The following is a 22,732-nucleotide window of genomic DNA, read 5'->3' as shown; positions in this document are numbered from 1 at the left end:
AATATTTTCAATTCTTTTGGCAAGGATATATGTGAATATCTTATAGTCCTGGTTAAGAACACTAACAGGGCGGTAATTTCCACAATCAAGCCTGTCCTTTCCTTCTTTAGCTATTAAGGAAATAGAAGCCTCATTCCAAGATGGGGGAATTACTCCCGTCTTTAAAATATAATTGAATGCTGTTCTCATCAAGGGAATCAATAACTCTTTCATTTCCTTATACCAATCTGATGGGAATCCATCCGGGCCTGGGGATTTATTAGGTTTTAATTTTGAAATAGCTTTTTTAATTTCAATTTCAGATATGTCCTTGATTAAGCGCTTTCAAGAGTTTTTGATGGGTTGGAGTAAGTATTGAAGTCAGATTGAGACAAAAGCCCACAGAGAGCCCACAGAGAGCCCACAGAGCCCTCGTTACCCACCGCAGCAGCGCCGATGTTAGCAGCTTGTGTCAGATTGGCGTTAGCACAGATTTGGTGACTGATTAAACCTGTTGTGATATCAGACTGATGGCAGATTTATCATACCTCACTGTCCACACACACAACAAATATCCATTTATCAGCCTGTCTCTGGGACTCAGCTGCTCCTGGGCGCCCCCTGCTGGTGTGGGGGACCTGAGCAGCTCTTCTGCCTGTGCAGTGCTGAAGACACAAATGTCTAATGTGATAAATATGGATGATTAAATACTGTTTGACTGTATCAATGATAGGATGAGGATTCGGCTCGCTGTGATATTCTGAATAAAATGAAACAGGAGAAACAGGCCTGACTGCAGCACTGATCTTAGAAACAGCCATAAATGCGTTTCTGACTTTATTTACTTTATTTAGTATTTATTGTTTAGAGCAATAAATTTAATGTAATTCCTGAAATAAAAAACTGTTTATCAACAGAATTTCCAAATAAAACAAATCAGGGACCAGCTGGAGCGTAACCAGGTTCATTTTAAAGCGCAAATTTGAGGCCCCGCCCTCCTCGCGGCCCCGCCCCCTCCGCTCCAGGTGACGCTCATTAAAGGCTGTGAGAGCGGACCGACGTGTTCTGAGAGTCCGAAGATGTCCGCGAGCAGAGTGGAACCGGCAGAGCAGTCCTCCAGGTACGAGTCTGTCCTCACCTGCAGCTGAGCTCAGCCAATCACAGCTGGGATTCTTAGCTCAGGCTGCACCTTTAGTCATGTTCCGTTTGTTTGGACTCACCTGGCGTCTTTGTAGAGTTGAGCGGGTCGAAGCAGCTGATGTCTGTGAGACGGAACAAACCCGAACAGGTTCCCGGGCGGCTTCGTCTCGTGTTGTTTCCGGATGTTTGTTCTCTTTAAACACGCGCTGGGTCTGCGCTTCATGACGTCAGCTCCCGGTATGAGTTTGCGGGCTCACCTGTGTTCTCTGTACCTGCAGCGGGGATCCGAGGCTTCCTCTGCCCCGGGTTTTGCTGCCAGGCTCCCGGTGTTGTGCCAAAAACTGATTTCCAATGTTTCCGTGTGTTTTTTATGTGCAATATCTTTACGTGTGTCGGTAACGGACATCGGTGAAGACGGCCGGTTGGCCAGGTTACTCTTTAAAAAATATAATTTTTTATCTATCCAAAGAAAATATACACACACACACACACACACACACACACACACACACACACACACACACACACACACACACACACACACACACACACACACACTATTTTATTATTTATTTTTTACTGGATAAAGAATAAACAAAAGTCGCTGCCGAACACTGATTGGTGCTTCTACCTTATGCTGTTTGTGGCTCAACATGACCGGATATCATTCATGAGGAAACGTGACATCTGTCTCACATTATAGACCAACAAGTTATTTATGTCAGTTTAAATGTGAGCAGTCAGTGTGTGGCACACACCGCCTCACAGACTGAAAGCAGCAGCTCGAACCTGTGAGTCTGTGAAGGAGCAGAGCTGTGACCTCAGGATGTGCAGAAAGACGTGTGTGTGTGTGTGTGTGTGTGTGTGTGTGTGTGTGTGTGTGTGTGGTCGACTGGAAACCTCTGTAACATCTGCATGCTGAGGCCGGGGTGCTCCGGACACATCAGGCAGGTCTGAGGATGACACTGAGAGACGTGTGACGACTCACAGAAACAGGAAATGATGTAGAGTTTCTACATGGCGCTCCTCCACAAACAGAAACCTGGACTGAAAGCAGTGAGGGGGGGGGTCAGGGGTCTCCTGAGAATCGTTGGCCTGGATGAGTCCAGGTGTGAATCCTGCGTGGTTAACCCCCCCCAATCATTGTGTAACACAACAACTCTGACGACGGGAGGGGACAGGAGGGGTCAACGACCCTTTGAGGGGCGAGAACACCCCCGTCCCCTCCCATCACAGAGCTCTGGAACCGCTCAGTGACCTCAGGTGAGGCCCGTCAGTCTCACCTGGACACTCCAAACCAGATGTGCGTCTGCTTGCAGCTTCCCCTTCAGCCCGTGGTCGTGTGTCTGTGCGAAGGGCTGGTCGGCGGCCATGTGGAACAGCCTTTCTGACCCCGTGCTGACCACCACCGCCTCGGGATGCTCCGCCCCCGAGCCGTGGTTGCTCCCCGGCTGCAGCTCCGTGTACGACAGCCTGGTCAGGTAAGAAAATTTCCTGCTGAGGGGTGGGGTCAGCGTAGCACTGCAGAGACGGCGCCGTCTGCAGGCCGTGGTTTCTCCTGAAGACTTTCTCTTCGTTGCAGTAACGTCTCTCCGATCCCGTCTCCTCGTGGCGGCAGCGGCCTGCGAGGACAAGAGCGAGTCATCAGCGGCAAACCACGCAGGTATTTGGCTTCTTTAATCCAGGCTAACAAGCCATTAGCCTGAAGGTCACCACAGCAGGTGTTCATGCAGGTGTGTTCTCCCTCAGGTCGTCCATCCTGGAGCGCTGCATCCTCAAAGTGTCCACGAGCAGCGTGGCTGTGGGGACGGATGACGTGGACAGCAGGAGGTGAGTACAAGGAACATTCAGAGGTTCTGGCCTGCTCTGTGCATTACCTGCATCAGGTGGCAGTAGGCCACACCCCTGAGCTGTGTTGGCCTGTGGCGTTGCCTAGTGAAGCACCCAGGTCTTCACTGGGTTTCTGTGTCTGTTTGATTTTAAATTTGTCGCTCTGTAAAGGCCCCACGTCAGCCGCTGTTACCCCCGCCTGCCGGACCCGACCAACACGGAGACCAACGCCGCGGTTCTGAAACGGCGGCAGAAACAGATCCAGTACGGCAAGAACACCAGCGGATACCAGAACTACATCCAGCAAGTCCCCAAGTAAGAACCTGGAGCATGACGCTGAAAATCGGACAACGATTCCTCAAACGTCGACACTGACCCGCCTCTCGGGTTTCTCTCCTCCTCAGACACCTGAGGGATCCTAAGCTCCACCCCTCCACTCCAAACAAGTACAGGAAGTACAGCCGGCGCTCCTGGGACATGCAGGTGCGTCTGTGGAGGCGAGCGCTGCACCTTTGGGACCCTCCGACCGGCGCCCAGCCGGACTCCGCCGACACGCCGGACCCCGTGGAGCAGCTGTAGGTGGAACGCCAGCGCCAGTTGAGATTCATCCAGAAAATGATCCTTGTCAGCTGAGGCCCTTCTGTGACATCATTGGTGTTTTCTCTCTTAGGCAGAGTCAGCTGGAGAAGATGACCTCTGACCTCTTTGAAAATGTAGGAGACGAGCAGAGGGAGAAGGAGACTCCAGCATCCTCTAAAGTCTCCTCTGTGTCTCTTCTGCTGGCCGCCACGCCCTCAGCGCTGCCTGCAGTCTGGACGGTCCCCGTGTCGCCGGTAATCAGTCACCAAATTCATCGGCTCATTAAAGACGCGTTAACTTTATTTAACGAGCTCATAAGCAGCTGTTTGCTCCGAAAAACACAACATCAGCTGGTCAGTGACTTTACTTATTCCTGTGTTTGTTTCTCTGCAGCCGGAGGCGAGCCGCCGGGCACTTCGCTCTCCTCCAGGCCTGAACTACTCACTCAGCAGTCAGCTGACCACTGATGACAGCATGACCGACTGGCTCCGCCTCCTGATGGAAACGGACCACGGCCAAGGTGAGGTCACTCTGCCAGCAGGGGGCGACTCCTGAGGGTAGTAGAATTTGCAGGTGTTTGTTTTACTTGCACGGTTTGGTTAGCTTTGCATACAAATAGGAGCGGCTTTTACTTTGAGTACTTTTTTACTTGAATAAAAAAGTTGAACCAGTACTTTGTAACACTAGTATCTGTGCTACAGTACAGACTGTGGGCTTTGGCCACCTCTGCTCAGGTGTACGCTGTGGTTACATCAAATCTGCTGAGACAGTAGGCAATTGGGGTCTTGTTCTGTGACATGTGCTCACTTCCTGTTTGTCGGCTCACCGCCATCTTGTTTCTCCGTGCAGACTCTGGCTCTGATGACCAGCAGGTCCCCGTGTTCTCCGACCAGCTCCTGTGGAACCCGTACTGACCACCTGACGCAGTCCTCGCCATTGTTTCCTCATCGTGTCTTTTTAAATGTGTCTGAAGATTAACTGAACGACAGCAGGGATCCGATTGGCCGCCACCCCGCCCTCCCAGGTGCTGAGGTTTCCCAGCTGCTCGTGAACGCGTCGTCGGGGCAGACAGCTGAACACTCTGATGCACCTGAACGTTCGACCTCATGAAGCACTCCTCACCTGTTCTGCACTTGTATCTGTACCGACTCACTTTGGTGTCACTTTGTTGTCGTTGCTCCACCTTCACCTTCGTGCTCTGCTGTCTGGCTCAGGCTCCTCCCCCCCGCGCTGCCATGTTTTTTCTCAAAAACGATCCCCTGCTGAGTGGAGGGGAGCGGCCGTCTTTGTGTTTGAGTTTTCTTTTTTTACTCTTCCTCCTTTTTTGCTGCTTGACTGTCGAGAGCAAAGCTGAACCATGTGATTAATAAAGGCGTAAATAAAGTGTTACCAACCCACAGGCCGACTCGTTCTTCTTCTTCTACTCTCCATAAAAGTGTTGGACGTACAGACTTGTTCACTGAGGGTGTGTAGCTGTGAGAGCCTGGACTCCAAACACGACTTTGTCTTCTGTCTGCTCAGAATATCACCATTATTTTCACAGAAAATCCTCAAATGTGCAGAATAAGATGACGAAACGTCTCGTTTAAATCTAATTCTTGCTTCTAAAATGCAACTTTAAAGAAAAAAATCAATTTACTATTATTCATTTTATTAATGGTTTTCACTCAATCTGCCTTTCCACTCTTTTTTTTTTTTTTCAGGTTTTACGTGTGTGTGTGTGTGTGTGTATTTTAATAAAAAATTAAACAACTGAAGGTGAACTCTTCCTTATTTCTAAATTAGATTTTTACAACCAACAGTTTTATTTTAGTTTGTCAAATTTATTTTCACTGTACAGCTTATTTAACAAAGTCTTTTTTACCTCGTTTGTATATATTTTTTTTTCTTTATAAAATAGATTTTAAAATGTAATATTAATAAGTGGAATCAATTTTTAGTTTCAACCACGTATTTTTATTTCTTTTCAGTCTCTACTCTTTTGTTTTCATAATTTTTTACTCATTTTTCGTGATTTTTTTTTTTTTTTTTTTAATGTCCCGGTGTCTGCACGGTTCTCCGAGGTTCCTCCGGTCTGGCGCGGTTCGCGCTCCGTTTCTGCGGGTTTGCCCTTTAACGCGAGCTGCGGCGGTAAACAAGCCTCCGCGGACTCCAGCTCCCGTCATGCCCCGCGCGGCAGCGTTCTCGGAGATTCGTCCCGGTTTCGTGCGGCAGGTTCGGCTGTGCTGAGTGGCGGCACTGCGGACCGGATCAAAGGATCAGACGTAAATAAACGGCAGGTGCCGGTGATGCGCCGAAGCCCCGCCCCTCCTCCGCTGGCACCGTAGCTGTTATTTATGAATGCCCGCCGCTCACGGGCGTGTGCGCGCGCAGTCCTCGTTATTATTATGTTTTAATAACGGATCCCGGACACCGATCCAGGCTGATGTGCGGCTCAGTCCCGGAGCCTGCGGTGCCCGCTCCGCGCGGTTAGATTCCTGCTTCGGTCCGCTGTGGTCGACGATAATACTGGGTCGATACACCGAACACCGAGCCGTCCGTCGGCCCGCTGCAGCCACCGGAGCCGCCTCACCCCATCAAGCGACAAGGTAAGCACTCCGCCGGGCCGGAGGGAGCGGGACGTGTGTCCGGCTCCGTCCCGCAGCATCCCGTGGTGTGTCTTCCCCCTCTCGCCGCTCCGGGAGCTCTCAGGCCGGCCACACGCCGTCAGCACCGCTGTTCCGATCGCTGTTGACGGCCTGCGGTGGTTCTGCTGAGCATGGGCCTGTGAGGGGTCCGGTGTGTGCGGACGGCCCTGGCCTGGGTGATGGCCGGAGGCGGGACAGACACCGGGAGCATCAGTGATGTTCGTGGGTTGTTTGTGACACCGTTAACGGCGGCTAACGGGTTAGCTGCTAGCTGACCCGTTAGCCGCCGTTAGCTACTGCCTGCCGCCCTGTTCGCTGCTAGCAGCCCGACCCGGGCCCCCGGAGCCCAGGAGGCGGCGGAGGAGGCAGAGCCGTCACTCAGCGGCTCCCATCCTCCGAGCAAGATGGCTGAGTTTATTGTGCCGACCTTGAGCGGAATAACGGGATGACTTGTTATTTATAGCACCGAGCTAACGGCTCAGGTGAACTGCTGGTGATGTAACGGTCCGCCGTCATAACACAACCCGGGGTTTGTGTTTTTTTTCATGGAGTAACACTCCGCAAACACACCGCCCACCGGGCCGACAGGTACACGGGCGGACAGCATCCCGCATTAAAAACAATGGGATGCTTAGCCACAAGCTAACAAGCTGTCGGAGGTGCCCGCCGGCCTCGGTCAGCCCGGCTCGGCTCGGCTCACGGTCATCGGCATGTATCCGGAGCCGATATACGCCCAGCCGAGCCGGGCTAACCGGACCCCGGGGTTCCGCCCCGATGACGGGGTGAAGGTCCCCCTGTTTGTGGCCCCTGACCTGGTTTACAGGAGCCGCAGGGGTCCACGAGCCGGGAGTAACGGAGTAACGGTACTCAGTTACAGCACTGATGCAAGGCTGCAGCTGGAGAGTAACGACATGAAGGAGTGAAACTCGGAAAATCTGAGAAAAATATTAAAACTGTTATTATTATTATTATTATTGTTATTATTATTATGAGTGTTAACTGTGTGACATAACAATTAAAGTCTAATTTCATGTGATGAGCGGTCCAGACTAATCTCTGGGACCTTGTATTCCTTTTGAGGTTACTTTTGTGTATTTTTGTTGTCACGTTTTTGTTTTTGCTCTGTTTTAAATTTCTTTTCTGATTGAATCTCCAGTCCTGGCTCTTGCTGGTTGTTATGTGCTTATCCCTCGTGTGTGTGTTCTGCAGTTTTGCCGCTTCGCTTTGGGGGTCTGGGTGGTTTCATGTCGCCTCGACGGCTGTGCAGGTGGTTTGTAGTCTCTGTTAGCTCCTCCTTTTCACACTTTAGTATTTTTGTTGTTTTTGTCGGGTGTCAGATGTGTTTCCTCCAGTCGTTCATGGTGGTTTCTTCAGGCTGTTTGGTCGTAGCGACTTTGAGGCAGTCTTTAGTCTGTCAGTCGTTTCACTCTGTGGATGTTTTCGTGGGTCACTTTCGTGCTTCGTCTCTGTCCACGGGGGTCTTCTTCTTCTTGATGGCGTCTTATTGTTTCTTTTGAGGTGGTGTTTTTGGCGTGGGGGGAGGTCTGATGTCTTTGGAGGTTTTCATGGCCTCGTTGAGGAGGCTGTTTTTTCGTGGTCTCTTATAGGAGTGAAAATTAAGAGTTTATTGATTGTCATTCTGAGGTTATTGTCTCCACCATGAGTAATTGAACTCTGTGTGGTCAAATATTTGTGCATGTTGGAGCGATTTCCCCTCTTTGATGCGGCCAGGTCAGCAGCGGTCAGCACCGTTGCCTCGCACCAACAGGGTCCTGAGTTTGACTCCACCACCTGGCCGGGTCTTTCTGTTAGCATGTTCTCCTCGTGTCTCTCCGGGTACGCCGGCTTCCTCCCACAGACCAAAGACATGCAGTTAGTGGGGTTGGGTTAACTGGTGATGGGTGTGAATGGTTGTCTGTGGCTCAGACTGGTGACCTGTCCAGGGTGTACCCCGCCTCTCACCCTGTGGTAGCTGGGATTGGCTCCAGCCCCCCCGCGACTCTTTGGGGTTGCGGGGGGGCTGGAGTATTACACAGAACACTTTTCTTGAAAGTAATGCAGTACGTTACTCAATTACTCCATGGAGAAAGTTATTTATTATGCTACTCATTACATTACTTTTGTATTATTCTGTAATATGTAGCTGAAATATGTAGTCTCATAATTTAATTTATTATTATTTAATGTAAGAATATAAACCTGAGGCTGCAGCCCTGCACACCAACACACACTCCTGTCCTAATGACAACGTGTGAGCACAAAGCAAAGAAAAAACACTTTATTTCCCCAGCGAGGGACAATAAAGGATTTTCAGTTTCTATTGTGTTCTACTGTAGAAACACGAGCAGGTAGCAGCAGGCTGCAGCAGGTAGCAGCAGGCTGTTTGGTACCTTCAGCTCAGGCTGTGGCTGCTGTGCTGGGCTCTTCGTTAGCTTAGCGTTAGCACAGTGTGTGTGCAGATGTGTCCTGGATGCAGTTTCCACCTTAAACTAGAAAAGTCAAAGTAACGTCCGTTTACACGCTGCAGACCGTGGCGACACGTCTGACACGTGAACTGCAATCAGCTGATTGTAGCTGAACTGATAAGCAGGATCAACACACACACAGTGCCCCCCGTAGTCTGTTTGTGGTCGTCCTTTTTCGTGTTTCTTCTCAACATCAACTTTCTGATGTTTTGTTCCTGATAGAGTTGTCAATGTTTTTCATCTTAACCTCACCTGTGTGTGTGTGTGTGCCTTTTCCAGGTGTGTTGCTGCAGCAACAGCTGACAGATGATGCTCTTGTGAGAGTGGGTGGGGCTACGTGGCCCTGAGGCCTTAAGGAGGAGTCTCAGCCCTAAGCTCCTCCCCTCTCTCGTCCCGAGACGGACCAAACGGACGGACACACAGACGGCCGTAACTCTCCCCTCCCTCCTCCTCCTTCCCCCCTCTCTCCCCCGTTCTCCCCTCCACCAGGCCCCTCCTCCCTGCCACCCTCCCCTGTCTCCCCCCTCGTCCCCTGCCACCATGCTGTGGTCACGCTGCTGGTCGAGAGCCTGAGGAAGCAGACTCTGGAAGGCGACCCTGCTCAGCCAGGGGACTTGTACCTGGTGAGTGGCACACCTGTAGCCTCACCTGTGAGAGGTCACTGTCACACCTGCAGAGCAGAGACAGGAAGTGTACTTTTGGTAGCGACAGTCTGAACGCCGTCACAGCCCATGTGTTCACTGACAGTCAGGATACTTTGATACAAAGCTTTAAAGTCAGGGTGTAAAGTCTTACCACTGGATGTCAGTGGGTTGCAGATGATTCCTCCTAATTCACGTGCATAATCCTGCTACGGTGGCCACTGTAGGACACAGCCAGCTGCTTCTGCTGCTGTTTGTGGAAAGTCCACATTTGTCTGCACACTGTGTTTAAACATATTTGAGTAATATCAACACTTAGCAACAAAGCAGGAGTAAGAAACTCTCGTGTGTCACCTCGAAAGCTCCGATGACATTCATCTGTAGTGAGAGCTGCTGTTAGTGAAACTTTGCTTGAAGTGGCCTCGGACACTTAGTGAATAAACTCTCATATGATGTGTGACTGTGTCTCACAGACATGTGATTTTAGGCCACTAAACATGGCGTAACGTTAGTTTTAGAGCAGCTGCTGGTATTGTTTAGCTGTCAGCTGTCTGTAGACTGAAGCAGGTCGTCTCTTTCTCTGAGTCTGATGGTGCGGACATGTTGGTTAAATGTCCCACAGCAAGCAAACACCTAAAGCTCTCTCCTGTCTCCTCGGGGCTCTGCATGTGTGTCCAGTCTGTAGCCACACATGTAACGGTGCTACACAGAGTCTCTGAGGTCTTCAACATCTGTCGGACAATGCTCAGGATGTTCTGTGAGTCTGTTGTGGTCAGTGCTGTCCTCTTTGCTGTTGCATGCTGGGACAGCAGGTTGAGGGTCACAGATGCTAACAGACTCAATAAACTGATCACGAGGCCAGTAATGTTGTGGGGATGGAGCTGGACTCCATTAGGGTGGTGTCCAAGATAAGGACAATGCTGCACAATACCTCCCACCCACTCCATGACATGCTGCCCAATCACAGGAGCACGCTCAGTGAGAGACTGAGATTACCCACAATGCACCACTGAACAACACAGGACGTCATTCCTGTGGACATCTCTGTACAACTCCTGCATCTACCACACAGTGAGGTCATCTATGGTAAAATAAGTTTTACAGGTTATATTGGAGCTGTTTCTTATATTTGTAAACTTTGTAACATATTGTGTTATTGTATTAGTCTGTTCCTGTTGTCATGGAGCGACAGTGACCACATCATGTCCTCAGGGACTAATGAAGTACTAATGAACACAATTAGGCTGAACGGCCCAAAGCAGAGCAACATGGCGGCTTCCACAAACCAGCGGCCGCTCACGTGTGATTTTCATTCATTCTGATTTTATTATTTCAGTTTTTCAGCTGACACAGCTCATGGTGTTTCCTCACAGGAACCTTCCTACCCACAGCTGTGACTCTAAATCAAACCTTAAACCTGAACACCTGAAGATAATCTGACCTGAGTCATGTGTGGAAACAGCTTCAGTTAAAGCTGGGCTGAAGTTCTGAGCAGTTCTGCAGGTGCACACCAGGTGGTGCTGCAGGTCGCCTCATCTCCACTGAATGAGCTGCAGCCACGAAGGACTGTTGCTGACTTCAGCTTAAATCCAGGATCAAAACTGAAAAGCAGGAATATTTTTATGTTCTCAGAGCTGAAATTCTGATTCTGGTCTTTCAGTCCCTGCTGGACCCGAAAACCCTCGCAGAGTGCTGGCCCCCAGATGGCTTGATGCCTGGTGAGTGTAAGAGGAAAGAGTGTGTTTACCTCAGGTGCTGTTTCTACAGTGTGTAATCATTTACCTGTGTGTGTGTGTGTGTGTGTGTGTGTCTGTGTGTGTGTCCTCAGAGAGCAGCTACTGGCAGCTCTGCCCTCCCTCCAAGTCCGGCCTGCAGGGGGGGTTGCTGAGCTCTAGTTTCCCGCCCGGCCCCTCGGCGCTGGTGCCGCCTGATGCTCACCTGCAGGAGGGTGGCGACCCCCTGGACGCGGCCCCTTCTCAGCCGCCGTCGCAGCACCGCCCCCTGGCGCCCAGCACCTCAGCGTCCGAGCTGTCCCTCCCCGGAGCGGCGGTTCCCCCTCCGGGCCCTGGGCCCCCACCCCCGCCTCCTCCGCCACCCAAACGGCACTGCCGCTCGCTGTCGGTGCCCGAGGACCTGTCGCGCTGTCGCTACACGTGGCGGCCAAGCGCCTCGCGGGTCTGGACGCCCGTCAGCCGCCAGCAGTGCCACGGGGGAGCGGGGGGAGGGGTCGCAGGGGGAGGGGTCGCAGGAGGTGGTATTGGGGTGGGAGTGGCAGGGGGCGGAGCCTGTCCTCTCCGCGCCCCCAGCTCCTCCCTGAACTCGTCGCTGCACTCCTCGTCCAGCCCCACCTTCTTCAGCCTCGCGCTGTCGCCAGACTCGCCGCTACCGTGGAGCTTCCCCTGGGACCCCAGTGAGGCGGCGGCGGGGGGAGGAGCCTGCTGCTGCTTCTTCCCCTCCCCTTCCTCTTGCTCCTCCTCTCCCTCCCCGCTTCACCCGCCGCCGCCTCCTCAGCGGCGTTTCTCACTCTCCCCGGTGCTCATCAGAGACTCGGCTGCCTCCACCTTCCTGCCCCCGCCTCCAGTGCCCAGCCAAGCGGCGGCGGCACCTCCACCTGGGTGCGTCATGGCGGCAGGCGGCGTGACCACAGGCGGCCCTGTTCCCGCCTCGCCCTCATCGGCCTGCAGCACGCCATCGTCTCTGCGCCGCAGCCTACCGCCGCAGCTACCGCGCTGCCACTCGCAGCCATGTGACCTGCTGCTCCTCAAACCGGGTCTGAAGAGACGCCGCGACCCCGACAGACCCTGCGCCCGGCCCGTCCTCGACTTCACCAAGATGACACAGGTAATAAAAAAACACTGCTGGTTTGTTTTCAAAGAATTGAACCGTTCACTGATCGACAGGCGAGCGTCCAATCAGTCAAGTTATTTGTTAGCACATTTAAACAGAACGCAGGTCGCTGAGCTGAACACCCTTCTCTAATGAAAAGCTGCCATCAAACATCACTCGGAGGGTCCACACAGTCAATCTCATTTACATTCGCCAGCCGTGATTTAACATCATCGAGTCTGTCGAGTTCTTTTTAAGTAGAAACGAGTGAAACGAGAGTCCATGTTTCCTGAAACTAGCGTCAGCTCTGCCTCTGTCGTGTTATTGGCTGTTCAGGTTGTGTGACGCTTAGACTTCGAGCGCAGGTTTACAGCTGTGAATGTTTCGTCCCGCAGACACGCAGCATCGACCCGCAGTGTCTGGAGCGCGGCGGCGGCAGGCTGGCCTGCGGCGGCGACCTCTGCATGGGTATGGAGCCCTTCATGGGCGACTTCCGGGGCTCCTGCTCGCCGGCCGAGTGCCTGGGCAGGACCAGCATTGGGCCGCTGAGCGAGAGCGACGAGGAGTGCCGTGAGGACGACGACGACGATGAAGGAGAGGAGGAAGCGGACGAGCGCGAGGCGGCACAGCAGGCGGTGTTCGAGCGGGACTGTACAGAGCTGGACTTGAACTTAATAGAAGAAAACTGACGTATTTGTAAATGAAGGCTGTTCTCTGTTCTTTAGTTTTATTTTGAAATTATCTAACCCCGCCATCCCCACTTCCTGGACCGCCACCGTCTCAACACTCGGCGCCTCCTTGCCATAAATCAGCAAGGCTCTCAGGAACAACACCTTCTCTCATTGGACGAGCTGATTGACACGACAGTGATGATGTGGCTGCCACCGTTAAACGCTCACCCGGAGTCTGAGGCGCCGTCGCCCGATGCCTTCAGATCTCTGAGGCCCAGAGTCTCCTTGCCTCAGGCGCTTGAACGCCACACCGCAGCGGTGTCCTGAAACAGCATCACCACACCGGCCTCACCAACCTGAACCAGAACAGAACCCCGAGCTCGTCTTCCTGAAACGTTTGAGTACGAAACGTGTCAGGTGACGCTCAGGAAATTAAAATATGGATCAGGTACAGAGGAGAAACATTCAGTCTGAAGGGTCTCGGGGTTAAAGGTTAAACTTTGCACTGTAGTGATCAGCGCCACAGAGGGAGGGGTCATCACTTCCATCACACGAAAAAGACAAAGAACCAGAATAAAAACCGAATATGTTTCTAAATATATTCAGAGTTCCACCGACTCTCCAGGAGAGCTGTGGTAACGCTGCTCTGCTGCAGCACGCATGAAAACATCGTCAAGGTCAGAATAAACAAGCCTGACCGGGGTTCAATCGGCTCTGACCTCTGACCTTAGAGAAGAACAGGATGTAGACTGAGCGATATTTCATCTGTTCTGCTTCAGGCTCCGTTGTAAACGCAGGTTGGCGTTTCACTTGGACGCCGTCCCGTTTCACAGATGCGACTGACGCTCAGCGACTCTGTGCTCATTTCTGAGGCGCCGCCGTTTACTTTAGAAAAGGTTTAAATTGATCCAAACACTCGTGGAGTCACTGATTCAATCAAGCGTGATCGCTTCATCATGAAATCTGATGTCATACACACGCCTGTCCGGTCACATGACTCGGCGTGGTGATGCGTTCAGACTCCCGGCGGCCGTGCTGAGCGCTGGCAGCCACTGATGCTGTTGTTCACCTGAGTGTTCACACATTCCTGCTGCACACACCTGTCCCCAAAACCCCCCCGTGTGTGTGTATGAGTGTGTATTCATATCTTTGTGGGGACCGTCCCCTCGAGTTTGAAGACATGTTTGAGACTCAGAATGTGGTTTCAGTGTCAGGGTTACAGTTAGGCTATGGTTAGGGAAAGCATTATGTCAGTTATATGTCCCCACAAGTATATGAATACCCATTTTGTGTGTGTGTGTGTGTTCTGGCACTGACGACACAGTCCTGGTGGTCATGTGACTTGTATCCAGACTGAATCCAGACCGTTTAAAGTTTCGGGCGAACGAGTTTAGGAAAGCGAGCTCGGTCCACATGAAGGAGTGGACACGAGCTGATGCGAGCAAACGTCGGCATAATGACAAACACTTTGACACATTAGGCTAACACGGAGGGGGTGGGGCTTATAACCCACTCGGGGCCATAGACTCCCAGCCCACCTGTGTAAATTATTAATATTATAAGGGGCGTGGCCTCTTTGACCGACAGGTGGTGACATGCTGTGTGGATAATTGTACTAAAAGACCATCCAAGAAGGCTGAGCTCCAGTTTTGTGAGGAAGTTATCAGGACAAAGTAAAGTACAAGTCTAATATTTGGAGTGGACGTTGCCTCTTTTCCTTCTGTGTGACTGCAGGACTTAGTGAAGGTTTGTCCCGGCAGGTGTAGCTGTTGGCGTACCAGTCGCACACGGTTGGTTTGGTTACAGGAGCAGTGTTATAGGTCAGCGAGGGTTTTCTGTGTTACAGCGATTACATATTTCTGTGAGTCTGGATTCAGTCTGGATGCTCAGAAACATCGGACGCTGTGAACATGGAAACGCTGGCTGAAAAAGTGACTTTGCTCTCATTCTAACTTGAAACCCTCAAAAACATAACAAAAACAGTCCTCTGAGCGTCCACTTCATACTTTACAGTTTTGTAAGTGTCACGTTTTCGTGTCGTGTGCCCCACAAAAGCTCAACGCAGTAACTATATGAGACTTGACTCTAACGCTGTTATGATGTGTTACACGTATGTGACGTTGGGGAGAAAACAAGTTAAAGCTAGTGTGTTCTCTCTTTACTGTTTCTATTATTTAAAAAAACATCGTGATGCTCCAACATCTCAGTTAAACAGCTGCACTCCACCATAAACAACAAACTGTTAATGCTAAGCGCTAACTAGCCAAGCTTAGCAGAGCAGCAGTACCCAGAGGAGTATCTGATAAAGTCATGTGGGTAAATTTAATGAAGTAAACTGAGAGGGTAATGCAGATGTTTTATTTATTTGAAAACTGTGTGTAATATTTATTTATATTGTTAGAGTGTAAGACTGAGGTTTAGTTTGGCTCAAACTTTAGCAACACTTTAGCTTGTGTAGTTACTGCTGTCTGCCTTTAGGGGGCAGCGCTGCAATCTCATTATTAAATAGTTTTTTTTTGTGGGTTTCAAAGTCATCGAGGATGAAATGCAGAGTTTCACTTTTTGTGACAGTTTGTACGTTTTCATGTCACATGAAATAGCCGCTGGTGATTCTGCATTAGCACAGATGAAGTCAGTATTTCAAATTTTCAACATATTCAGAAATACAGTCGTCTTCCTCCAATGCTTCACGTTTATGCCTTTAGCATGTTACCTTGGAATAAAATTATAGAAGCACAAGAATCTTAGAAAATGTTGGATGGGTTTCACTGAATTCTTTAAACCAGCGACTCCCAAAGTCCTGAGTGCTGCAGCCCACTGCAAAACCAGAAACTCACATGGGCCACTAAAGGTTAAATCTTCACCCTAATAACGTGACAAGAGTGAAGTATTACCTTGAAATGTTTATCCAAAAAACTTAAATAGCACACGCTGTTGGCTGTACGTTGTTAATGCTACCCAGGCATATCAAAGTGTCATGGCTAAGGTGTGAACCACCTGCCACTGGGACACAAACTTCAATACAAGAGCCGTAAATTTAGGCGAGAGTAATGACTAATATCACAAACAGCCTTCTATTATTTTTATTTATATGAATATGTTACTGTACACACTTGTAATTTTCAAACTGAATTTCTTTTAATGATGCGACCTGCCTACAATATCTTCATAGCCCACCAGGGGGCTGCAGTCTGTATTTTGGGAGTCACTGATTTAAACAATCATTATGAACTTGAATTTGCATTAAGAAATAGTGTTTATTCATTAAAGATGTTAGGATATATTCATAGAAGATGATTAAATCACCTAACAATCATGAAAAGCGCCTGTGACACGAGAATAAATTGGCAGAGGTACGCCGTGGTGCTACATGTTTAACTGCTGACTTAAGATGAGATTAAAGTTGTGATAGTTGTCACTTAGAAAGTCCTGGTCAGTGCTGAAGGTAAGAAAAAACAAGGCTACAGGTTAATTTTCCCAAACTTGTGAAAGGAAAAACCCTAAATTCATACTGTCTCTGTAACACACACAAACACAGTGTCCCCATTACACACATAGGAAAGCACACACACACACACATGCTTCCCGCCCGCCTCCCCGTTTGGTTCGTTTCTGTTGATTGGTCCATAACACTCAGCATAAGCCTTAAGTAAACATACTCTATTATTCTGTAAATCAAAACATTAAAAAGAAGAAAAGACGAAACTAACAGAGAAGAAAAGGAAACGTGTACTGTAGCTGTTACATTTTTAGTCCTTCTGTTCATTTTCTGCTGTTTTTCTTAATATTTCTAATCTGATGTCTGAGCGCGGCGAGACTGTCGTCATGAACGCATCGTGTTTTAAAAAAAAATGAAAGTGAGAAAAGCTCCGTGACGAGGAAGAGGAGCCGTGTACAGAGTTAGCGAGAGTCTCGGACATCTCTTGTCTTTTAGAAAATGTTTTTTATTGTATGTGATTTAAAAAAATGACAACATGGCAATTTGAAAAGCAGTTTGTGAATAAATTAAGTTTATTGAGAATTATTTTACAAAGAAAGGGGAAAAACTGGTGTCTCGTGTCTTTATTCGCTCACAGTCACAGGTTAAAGGCGCACGCCGCCAGTTTATGGACGGTGCAGGAAGCACATGCAGGTTCAGTCCTTATTAAAAATGGATTAACAGCAAACATCAGGGAAACATTGAAGGTTCTTTAACTTCAGCTCAATCAGCAGCCAGATGTTTGGACACAGGTGTGTGTTCAGACCTCAGCCCTGACACGGAGTTTAAAGGAACTTTACCAGTTATGCAGAGAACGGTGATGAAACCAGTATCGGGGCAAGGTGCAAATATCTAAGGACCATTTAACCAAGTATTAGTGGGGGGTGGTGGGGGGTATGAATCAGCTCCATGTCGCCTCCATCTGGCAGATAACGCTACACCAGGGAGACGAAGGCGCTTCACTCTGTTCACGTATAGGTGATGAGTCATCGCTGTAAGCTAACCTTGACAGTTTATTACAAAGAGTGAAAAAGCTCCACGTTCCCATAAAACTACAGAACAAAGACTCCTGGGAGGCTTCAGTTTTTCTCTGCGGGGGTGCTCTCTGAGGTGGGGGTGCCGTTTCCCTCTGCTCCAGCGCTGGAGGAGGAGGCGGTGACGGCCGGGGCTGAGGTGAAGCTGATGGGGACGATCCTCTCCTTCCCGTCATTGGCGGGGTTCTCCCGCGGCGCCTGAATCTGCAGCTGGCCGCCCGCCAGCGAGCAGGTGACAGCCTCGGGGTCGACGCCGTCCGGCAGGTCGAACTCCTGCCTGAACTCCTGGCACTTGTAGGTGTAGGAGCCCTTCCCATCATCCTGCTTCTTCTCCGTCCTGCCGCTCACCCTCAGCTTGCGACCCACCTGCTTCACCGACAGCTCCTCCGGGGAGAACTCCTTCGTGTCCAGGCTGAGGGCAAAGGTGGTGCCGTCCCTCCCCAGCTCCTGGAAGGCGATGGGCTTGAAGGCCCCCGTGCAGGAGGACGTCTGATCGATCTCCTCAAAGATCTTCTGGTGCAACCTCTCCATGAACTCGATGCTCTGCTTCATCTCCTGCATGTGACGGATCATCTCCCGCTCCATGTGGTAGAAGAGCGGCCGGGTCTCGGGCCACAGGCTGCGGACGGGCCAGTGCAGGTCCAGGAAAGGCGTCATGGCGGCGGGGGACGGCTGGAAGACGCTGGGGCACAACATCCTGTTACCCTGGAGGTGGAGGTGGTGGGGCTGGTTTGTAACAGGCTGCTTCAGTCTCAAGTCTGTCTGCCTGATGGCCGTCCTCCCTGCTGTTTATATACACTGACCACCGCCCACATGCACCCACCCACAGAAAGTTCCAGCCACATTCCTGTGTGTGTGTGTGTGTGTGTGTGTGTGTGTGTGTGTGTGTTCATCTGCTGTATAAAGACCATGACTGAGCCCTGCAGCAGAAATAGAACAAAGCTGAGACGTGTTGGCATGTGGCAGCTGAACACACACACACACTCACGCCTGTATGTCTGTCTTTGTGGGGATCAATCATTACTCACCACAAAAACAGGACATATGAATAAAGGCATATTTTCATGGGAAATAATATGGAAATAATCATTTTTATTATTTGTAATGAAAAACATAAAGAAGACCTAAAATTAGATAAAAGTCTTCATACAAAAACAAAGTCGCTCAGGAAAAGCGTCCAAACATGAGAAAAGTCGTGTTAGTCGTGTGAAACAGTCGCAACATCAGACTGACGTGTGTATGTGGAATCATCTGCTTTTATAAAGGCAAAAACAGTCCCCGTATGAATATAAGGTCCCAGTTTTATGGGTTAGTCCTGACATGAGACTAAAGCTGGTATTTATGAGAAGAGGGTCCTCACTTGACAAGAAACGTTATTTTATTAGGGAAAGTGTAGAATGTGAAAAAGAAAATCACAACTGTATGAGGTAAGGTACAGAGCTGTATGTCACAAGCAAAAACGATCAAGCTTGAACTGAGTAACGGTCCATGTAGGGTCACGGGCCCAAATGTCCTCAGAAAGTTTAAACCTGACACAGAGTTACATGACACACACACACACACACACACACACACACACACACACACACACACACACACACACACACACACACACACACACACAGGAAGTCGAGCTTCCACCAGTTCTGAAGACGTACACTGTGTAACCCTGATCTTCCACGTGGGGACCTGTTCTGTCTGTAACCATACCTGGGTCCCCACTTTGCTGCTTTGTGAACACATGTATGTCCCACAACACAAGGACTCGCTATGTTGGTGAAACTGTAATAAGGGTGCAGAGAAGCTGGACTCAGGGCCAACATGGGGACAGGCAGCGGCCACGCTCTTTGTTCTTAGAGTGAACCTTCAGCTCGGCTCTGCTGACATCAGCGCTAACGTTACTGTGACTTACATCCACCTGGCTTACCTGGGAACCACCTGTTCTAACGTGTAATGATGACTTACTGCGTTAATAACAGCTGCTGTGCTTCAGCCTCCTCTGTTTGTATTTCTATGAAACTGATGTTTTTAAACCGTCTCTGCTGAAGCTCACAGTTTAAAACGCTGCTGGGTGACGTCAGCCTCCGCCTTTATCCTCTGAGCAGATCGCACTGAGCTGTCACCGCCATCATTTCTATTTTTGCCTCCATTTTTTCCGCTCCTCCCGCCCTGCTGTTTCCCGGCCAATCAGATGTCGACATGAGCCGTCTCCCAGTTAACCACATGACAGCTCTTCAGCGCACACGTGACGTTGAGCTCTTTGAATAGGATATTTCCGGGTTTCTGACCGTCAGTGGGGGATTAGCTCAAATGGTAGAGCGCTCGCTTAGCATGCGAGAGGTAGCGGGATCGATGCCCGCATCCTCCACACTTTCTTACTCCTCCGTGTTTTAGTCCTTGCGGATCTGTGCCGCCAAGTGGACTCTGACCCGCGCGTAGATCTCGATTTGTTTGTGTTTAAGCTCAGGTTCATTTTACATTAAAAACACTCAGCTGTGGTACATAAGACATGAGGTAAATAACTCACTGTGTGGATAATTTTAACTGTGGGCTCACAGTCTGAAGGACCGCTGTTGGTGTGACTCACAGTGTTGGGGAGTAACGGAATACATGTACCGCAGTTACGTATTTAGAATACAAAATATGAGTAACTGTATTCCGTTACAGTTACCGTTTAAAAAGGTGGTATTCAGAATACAGTTACTTTGTTGAAATAAATGGATTACACGGCGGTACTTCCCTGTTTCATATTCTCGCGGGTCAGGACTGTTTGGGTTTGTTTGACAGCTACGTAATGTTGTTCCAGGCGGCAGCGTTGCGGTTGCCATGGTTACAGGGTGACGCTCTCTCTCTGCGTGTTTCCTGGGTGAGAGAGCGCTTTTTTGTTGTTGTTGTTGTGCTAAGCTAAAAGGCAGAATGCTACAGGCATGGCCCTAAAGAATGTAGCATCATGGGCAGTGTAGTCCGTGCCGCAGGGAGAATGGACTGCCATACACGTTATGTGTCTGTGAGCGAGGGAGGGAAAGGAAAAGTCCGAGCTGTCACGGAGCAAAAACGGGAGCTGGAAACATGTAAATATAATAATAACCACTGCAGCCAAGAAGAGTGCCTGACGAGCCCAGCTGTAAGTAAGCTATTAAGACTCAACTGTACACTGTGTTCGTGTTTTCCTCCTGAAAACATAAGTTATGTTGGAGCAGCCTTTCAACGCCTCTCTCTGTCTCTGGCAAGCAAAGTTGACCCAGACAACAAAGTAAAGCTAGTTTTCGGCTACCAGCCCGACACGGAACCCACCGTATTAGCCAGAGGTCCCTTTACTACGTTTCGGAGCAGCGGACCTTCAGTAACAGTAATAAATCACAGCAATAGTACATTCACGTAGTTGTAAACAGCATGATAATATATTAAGTAATCCAAAGTATTCAGAATACGTTACTCTCATTGAGTAACGTAACGGAATACGTTACAGAATACATTTTGGGGCATGTATTCAGTATTCTGTAATGGAATACATTTTAAAAGTAACCTTCCCAACACTGGTGACTCAGCACTCTGTAAATGATGGAATTTAAATTATTTGTCTAAATAAAGAATTTATATTTCAAATTATTTAGATTTGTAGTATTAAACATTACTATGACACACGGGTAATTAAATATAACAAGTTATAAAATAAAATACTGCTAAATTTAAAAAAATATGGAAAAAGTAACCAAAAAAAAGCAAATAAAGTATTATTTGAATATGAAAATAAAAAAGAATATATAATGAACGATGCATTAATAAATACTGAAAATAAGCAGTTAATAAATAAATCCCCCCGCTGGCTCCTTCGGTTTTCTTTCCATGCACATTTATTCAGATGTTTTATAGATTTCATTTATTCCTCAGTCAGACACTTTGATTAAAAACAAGTCTAAATGCAGGAAGATGATTTGGTTTGCTGGCCTCAAACACTTCTTTGTACTGTCCACTGGGGGGCGCTGTTCAGCTGCAAACATAAGCTGGTGAACAGCTTGGCTCAGAGCAGAAACAGTTCCTGTGACTTCTCCACCCTCCATCACAGGCAGAACATCTGATGAGAAATAAACCCGACACCACAAACCATGCATATCGATCACGTTTCACTCACCTGTCAGGCCCTGATGGGCGTTAGCAGCGATAACCAGCAGCACAGGTGAGGGTCACTTCAGGTATTCAGGTCAGTGATTCACCTTTGCTAAGCTCACCTTTTTAAAGTTGTTTTTGCTCACTGTCATGTTTTTCTCTCTTCTTTTCTGCGTGTTTAAAACCTGCGTGTTTGTGGCGCTACCTGCTGGATGTTATTCAGAGCCACACCTCTGGGGCCGACCAGCAGCCATGACCCGAAGACCCCCAAAGAGAGCGGCTGAGACCAAAACCTCGTCAGGAAAAGTTTACGGAATTTATATCATACTGTTTATACTTCCTGTTTATCCAAGCTGGTACCTGGATGCTAACAGGTGAGCGGCTACTTGGTGAAACTCTGCCCCCTGGTGGTGGGAGTGTACAAAAACACTTAACACAGATTTCTGTTCATCACCCAAAATAAAAGACAAACGTCTGTAGAGCGAGCTAACGCCGAACCGAGAAGTTCAATCAGAGCAGCAAACACTCGAAAACTGGGGAACATACAAATACTTTCATACAATACTCTACTAAAAGTACTCAAGTACACTGCAGCCCGGTCCCTCCCAATATGGACACGCCCCTTTAGCAAGAAAGCTCAAAGAAAATCAGGAGTCGTCCCGCTGGTCATCATAGCAAACACATATTAATTAGTCACTGCTTCAAGACGCCGTGGGCAGCTTCGATGACCGTGACGCGGCTCCTACCCCTCGCGGCCGGCGTGGTGCTGGTGGCGGTTGGAGCTCGGGCCACGTGGAGCGGGGGCGAGTGGGCGTGGTGTTCATGCTGATGCAGCAAAAGCTGCAGCTGTTCGTTCTCTCGCCTCAGCTCCTCGCTGTGCTTCCTCAGAGCTTCGTGCTGCATTACAGCGCTGCTGCGGCTCTGCCGCAGCTGCTGCAGCTCCAGGAACCTACAGATGTCCTGCAGACAGATGGACAGGTGAGCTGACAACTGTCTGCAGGCCATATTGTACCTGTGGGGGAGGAGCTTCCTGGCACGGTGCTTTAACGTGCTTTAGAAGCTGCAGACGCACCTGGGAGCTCGCTAAAGTTAAAATAAAAGGACACAGTTTGGGGAAGGCGGAGCCTACCTTTGCTGGCATGTCCTGTCTGCACTCATCTGTGCGGCGTGATGATGATGTCAGTAACGTGTCGTGTTGCGTCTCCAGCCGGTGGCAGATGTCCACGGCCCGTAGGACCCTCTCGCCCTGAAACAGCGGAGGACACGGAGGGTGAGAAGCAGCTCCGACAGGTGATGCAGACAGGTGAGGCAGGCTTCACCTTGGTGACGATGGCCTGCAAGTTCTTGGCGGCGGC

The 22,732-nt window shown here is 49.6% G+C and overlaps 4 protein-coding genes and 1 non-coding gene across 7 annotated transcripts in view; 3 read left to right on the top strand and 2 right to left on the bottom strand.

Moving 5' to 3' along the window:
- Positions 1-991: 991 nt before the first annotated feature.
- Positions 992-4,944, top strand: slbp2 (stem-loop binding protein 2). The gene is made up of 9 exons (XM_031744796.2): positions 992-1,099; positions 2,439-2,600; positions 2,702-2,782; positions 2,869-2,949; positions 3,121-3,264; positions 3,354-3,524; positions 3,620-3,782; positions 3,922-4,048; positions 4,378-4,944. Exons 1-9 carry the CDS (start codon positions 1,059-1,061, stop codon positions 4,440-4,442), a joined length of 1,035 nt encoding a protein of 344 aa, XP_031600656.1. The 5' UTR covers positions 992-1,058; the 3' UTR covers positions 4,443-4,944.
- Positions 4,945-5,447: 503 nt separating this feature from the next.
- On the top strand, positions 5,448-16,617 carry fam53c (family with sequence similarity 53 member C). 3 transcript variants are annotated; one of them, XM_031744791.2, is made up of 5 exons: positions 5,448-6,116; positions 8,900-9,243; positions 10,922-10,979; positions 11,090-12,102; positions 12,483-16,617. In XM_031744791.2, the coding sequence occupies exons 3-5, from the start codon at positions 10,973-10,975 to the stop codon at positions 12,774-12,776; spliced, it is 1,314 nt and encodes a 437-aa protein (XP_031600651.1). In that variant the 5' UTR covers positions 5,448-6,116; positions 8,900-9,243; positions 10,922-10,972; the 3' UTR covers positions 12,777-16,617. The 3 variants fall into 3 exon arrangements, with proteins under 3 accessions (XP_031600651.1, XP_039474462.1, XP_039474461.1); XM_039618528.1 differs by lacking the exon at positions 5,448-6,116 and adding an exon at positions 6,124-7,110; XM_039618527.1 differs by lacking the exon at positions 5,448-6,116 and adding an exon at positions 7,178-7,422.
- A 134-nt stretch (positions 16,618-16,751) lies between these two features.
- Positions 16,752-19,556, bottom strand: LOC116324217 (heat shock protein beta-11-like). Its single transcript, XM_031744792.2, has 2 exons — positions 19,236-19,556; positions 16,752-17,975 (listed from the first exon to the last, which is right to left on the bottom strand). Exon 2 carries the CDS (start codon positions 17,964-17,966, stop codon positions 17,316-17,318), a length of 651 nt encoding a protein of 216 aa, XP_031600652.2. The 5' UTR covers positions 17,967-17,975; positions 19,236-19,556; the 3' UTR covers positions 16,752-17,315.
- A 9-nt stretch (positions 19,557-19,565) lies between these two features.
- trnaa-agc lies at positions 19,566-19,638 on the top strand. The gene has a single exon. It is a non-coding gene; the product is annotated as a tRNA-Ala (tRNA).
- A 2,406-nt stretch (positions 19,639-22,044) lies between these two features.
- ccdc65 (coiled-coil domain containing 65) overlaps positions 22,045-22,732 on the bottom strand; it is a 4,348-nt gene continuing 3,660 nt past the window's right edge. Inside the window, exons 7-9 of the mRNA XM_031744794.2 lie at positions 22,697-22,732; positions 22,507-22,623; positions 22,045-22,337 (exon numbers count right to left, since the gene is read on the bottom strand). The exon at positions 22,697-22,732 is cut by the window's right edge and continues 183 nt beyond it. Of these exons, the coding sequence (XP_031600654.2) occupies positions 22,071-22,337; positions 22,507-22,623; positions 22,697-22,732 (420 nt within the window). The 3' untranslated portion in view covers positions 22,045-22,070. The remainder of the gene's footprint in view (positions 22,338-22,506; positions 22,624-22,696) is intronic.

This window comes from Oreochromis aureus, linkage group 10 (assembly GCF_013358895.1).
Source record: "Oreochromis aureus strain Israel breed Guangdong linkage group 10, ZZ_aureus, whole genome shotgun sequence".
NCBI lineage: Eukaryota > Metazoa > Chordata > Actinopteri > Cichliformes > Cichlidae > Oreochromis > Oreochromis aureus.
Note: the sequence above shows the minus strand (reverse complement) of the source record. Positions and strands in the feature narration are given on the sequence as shown.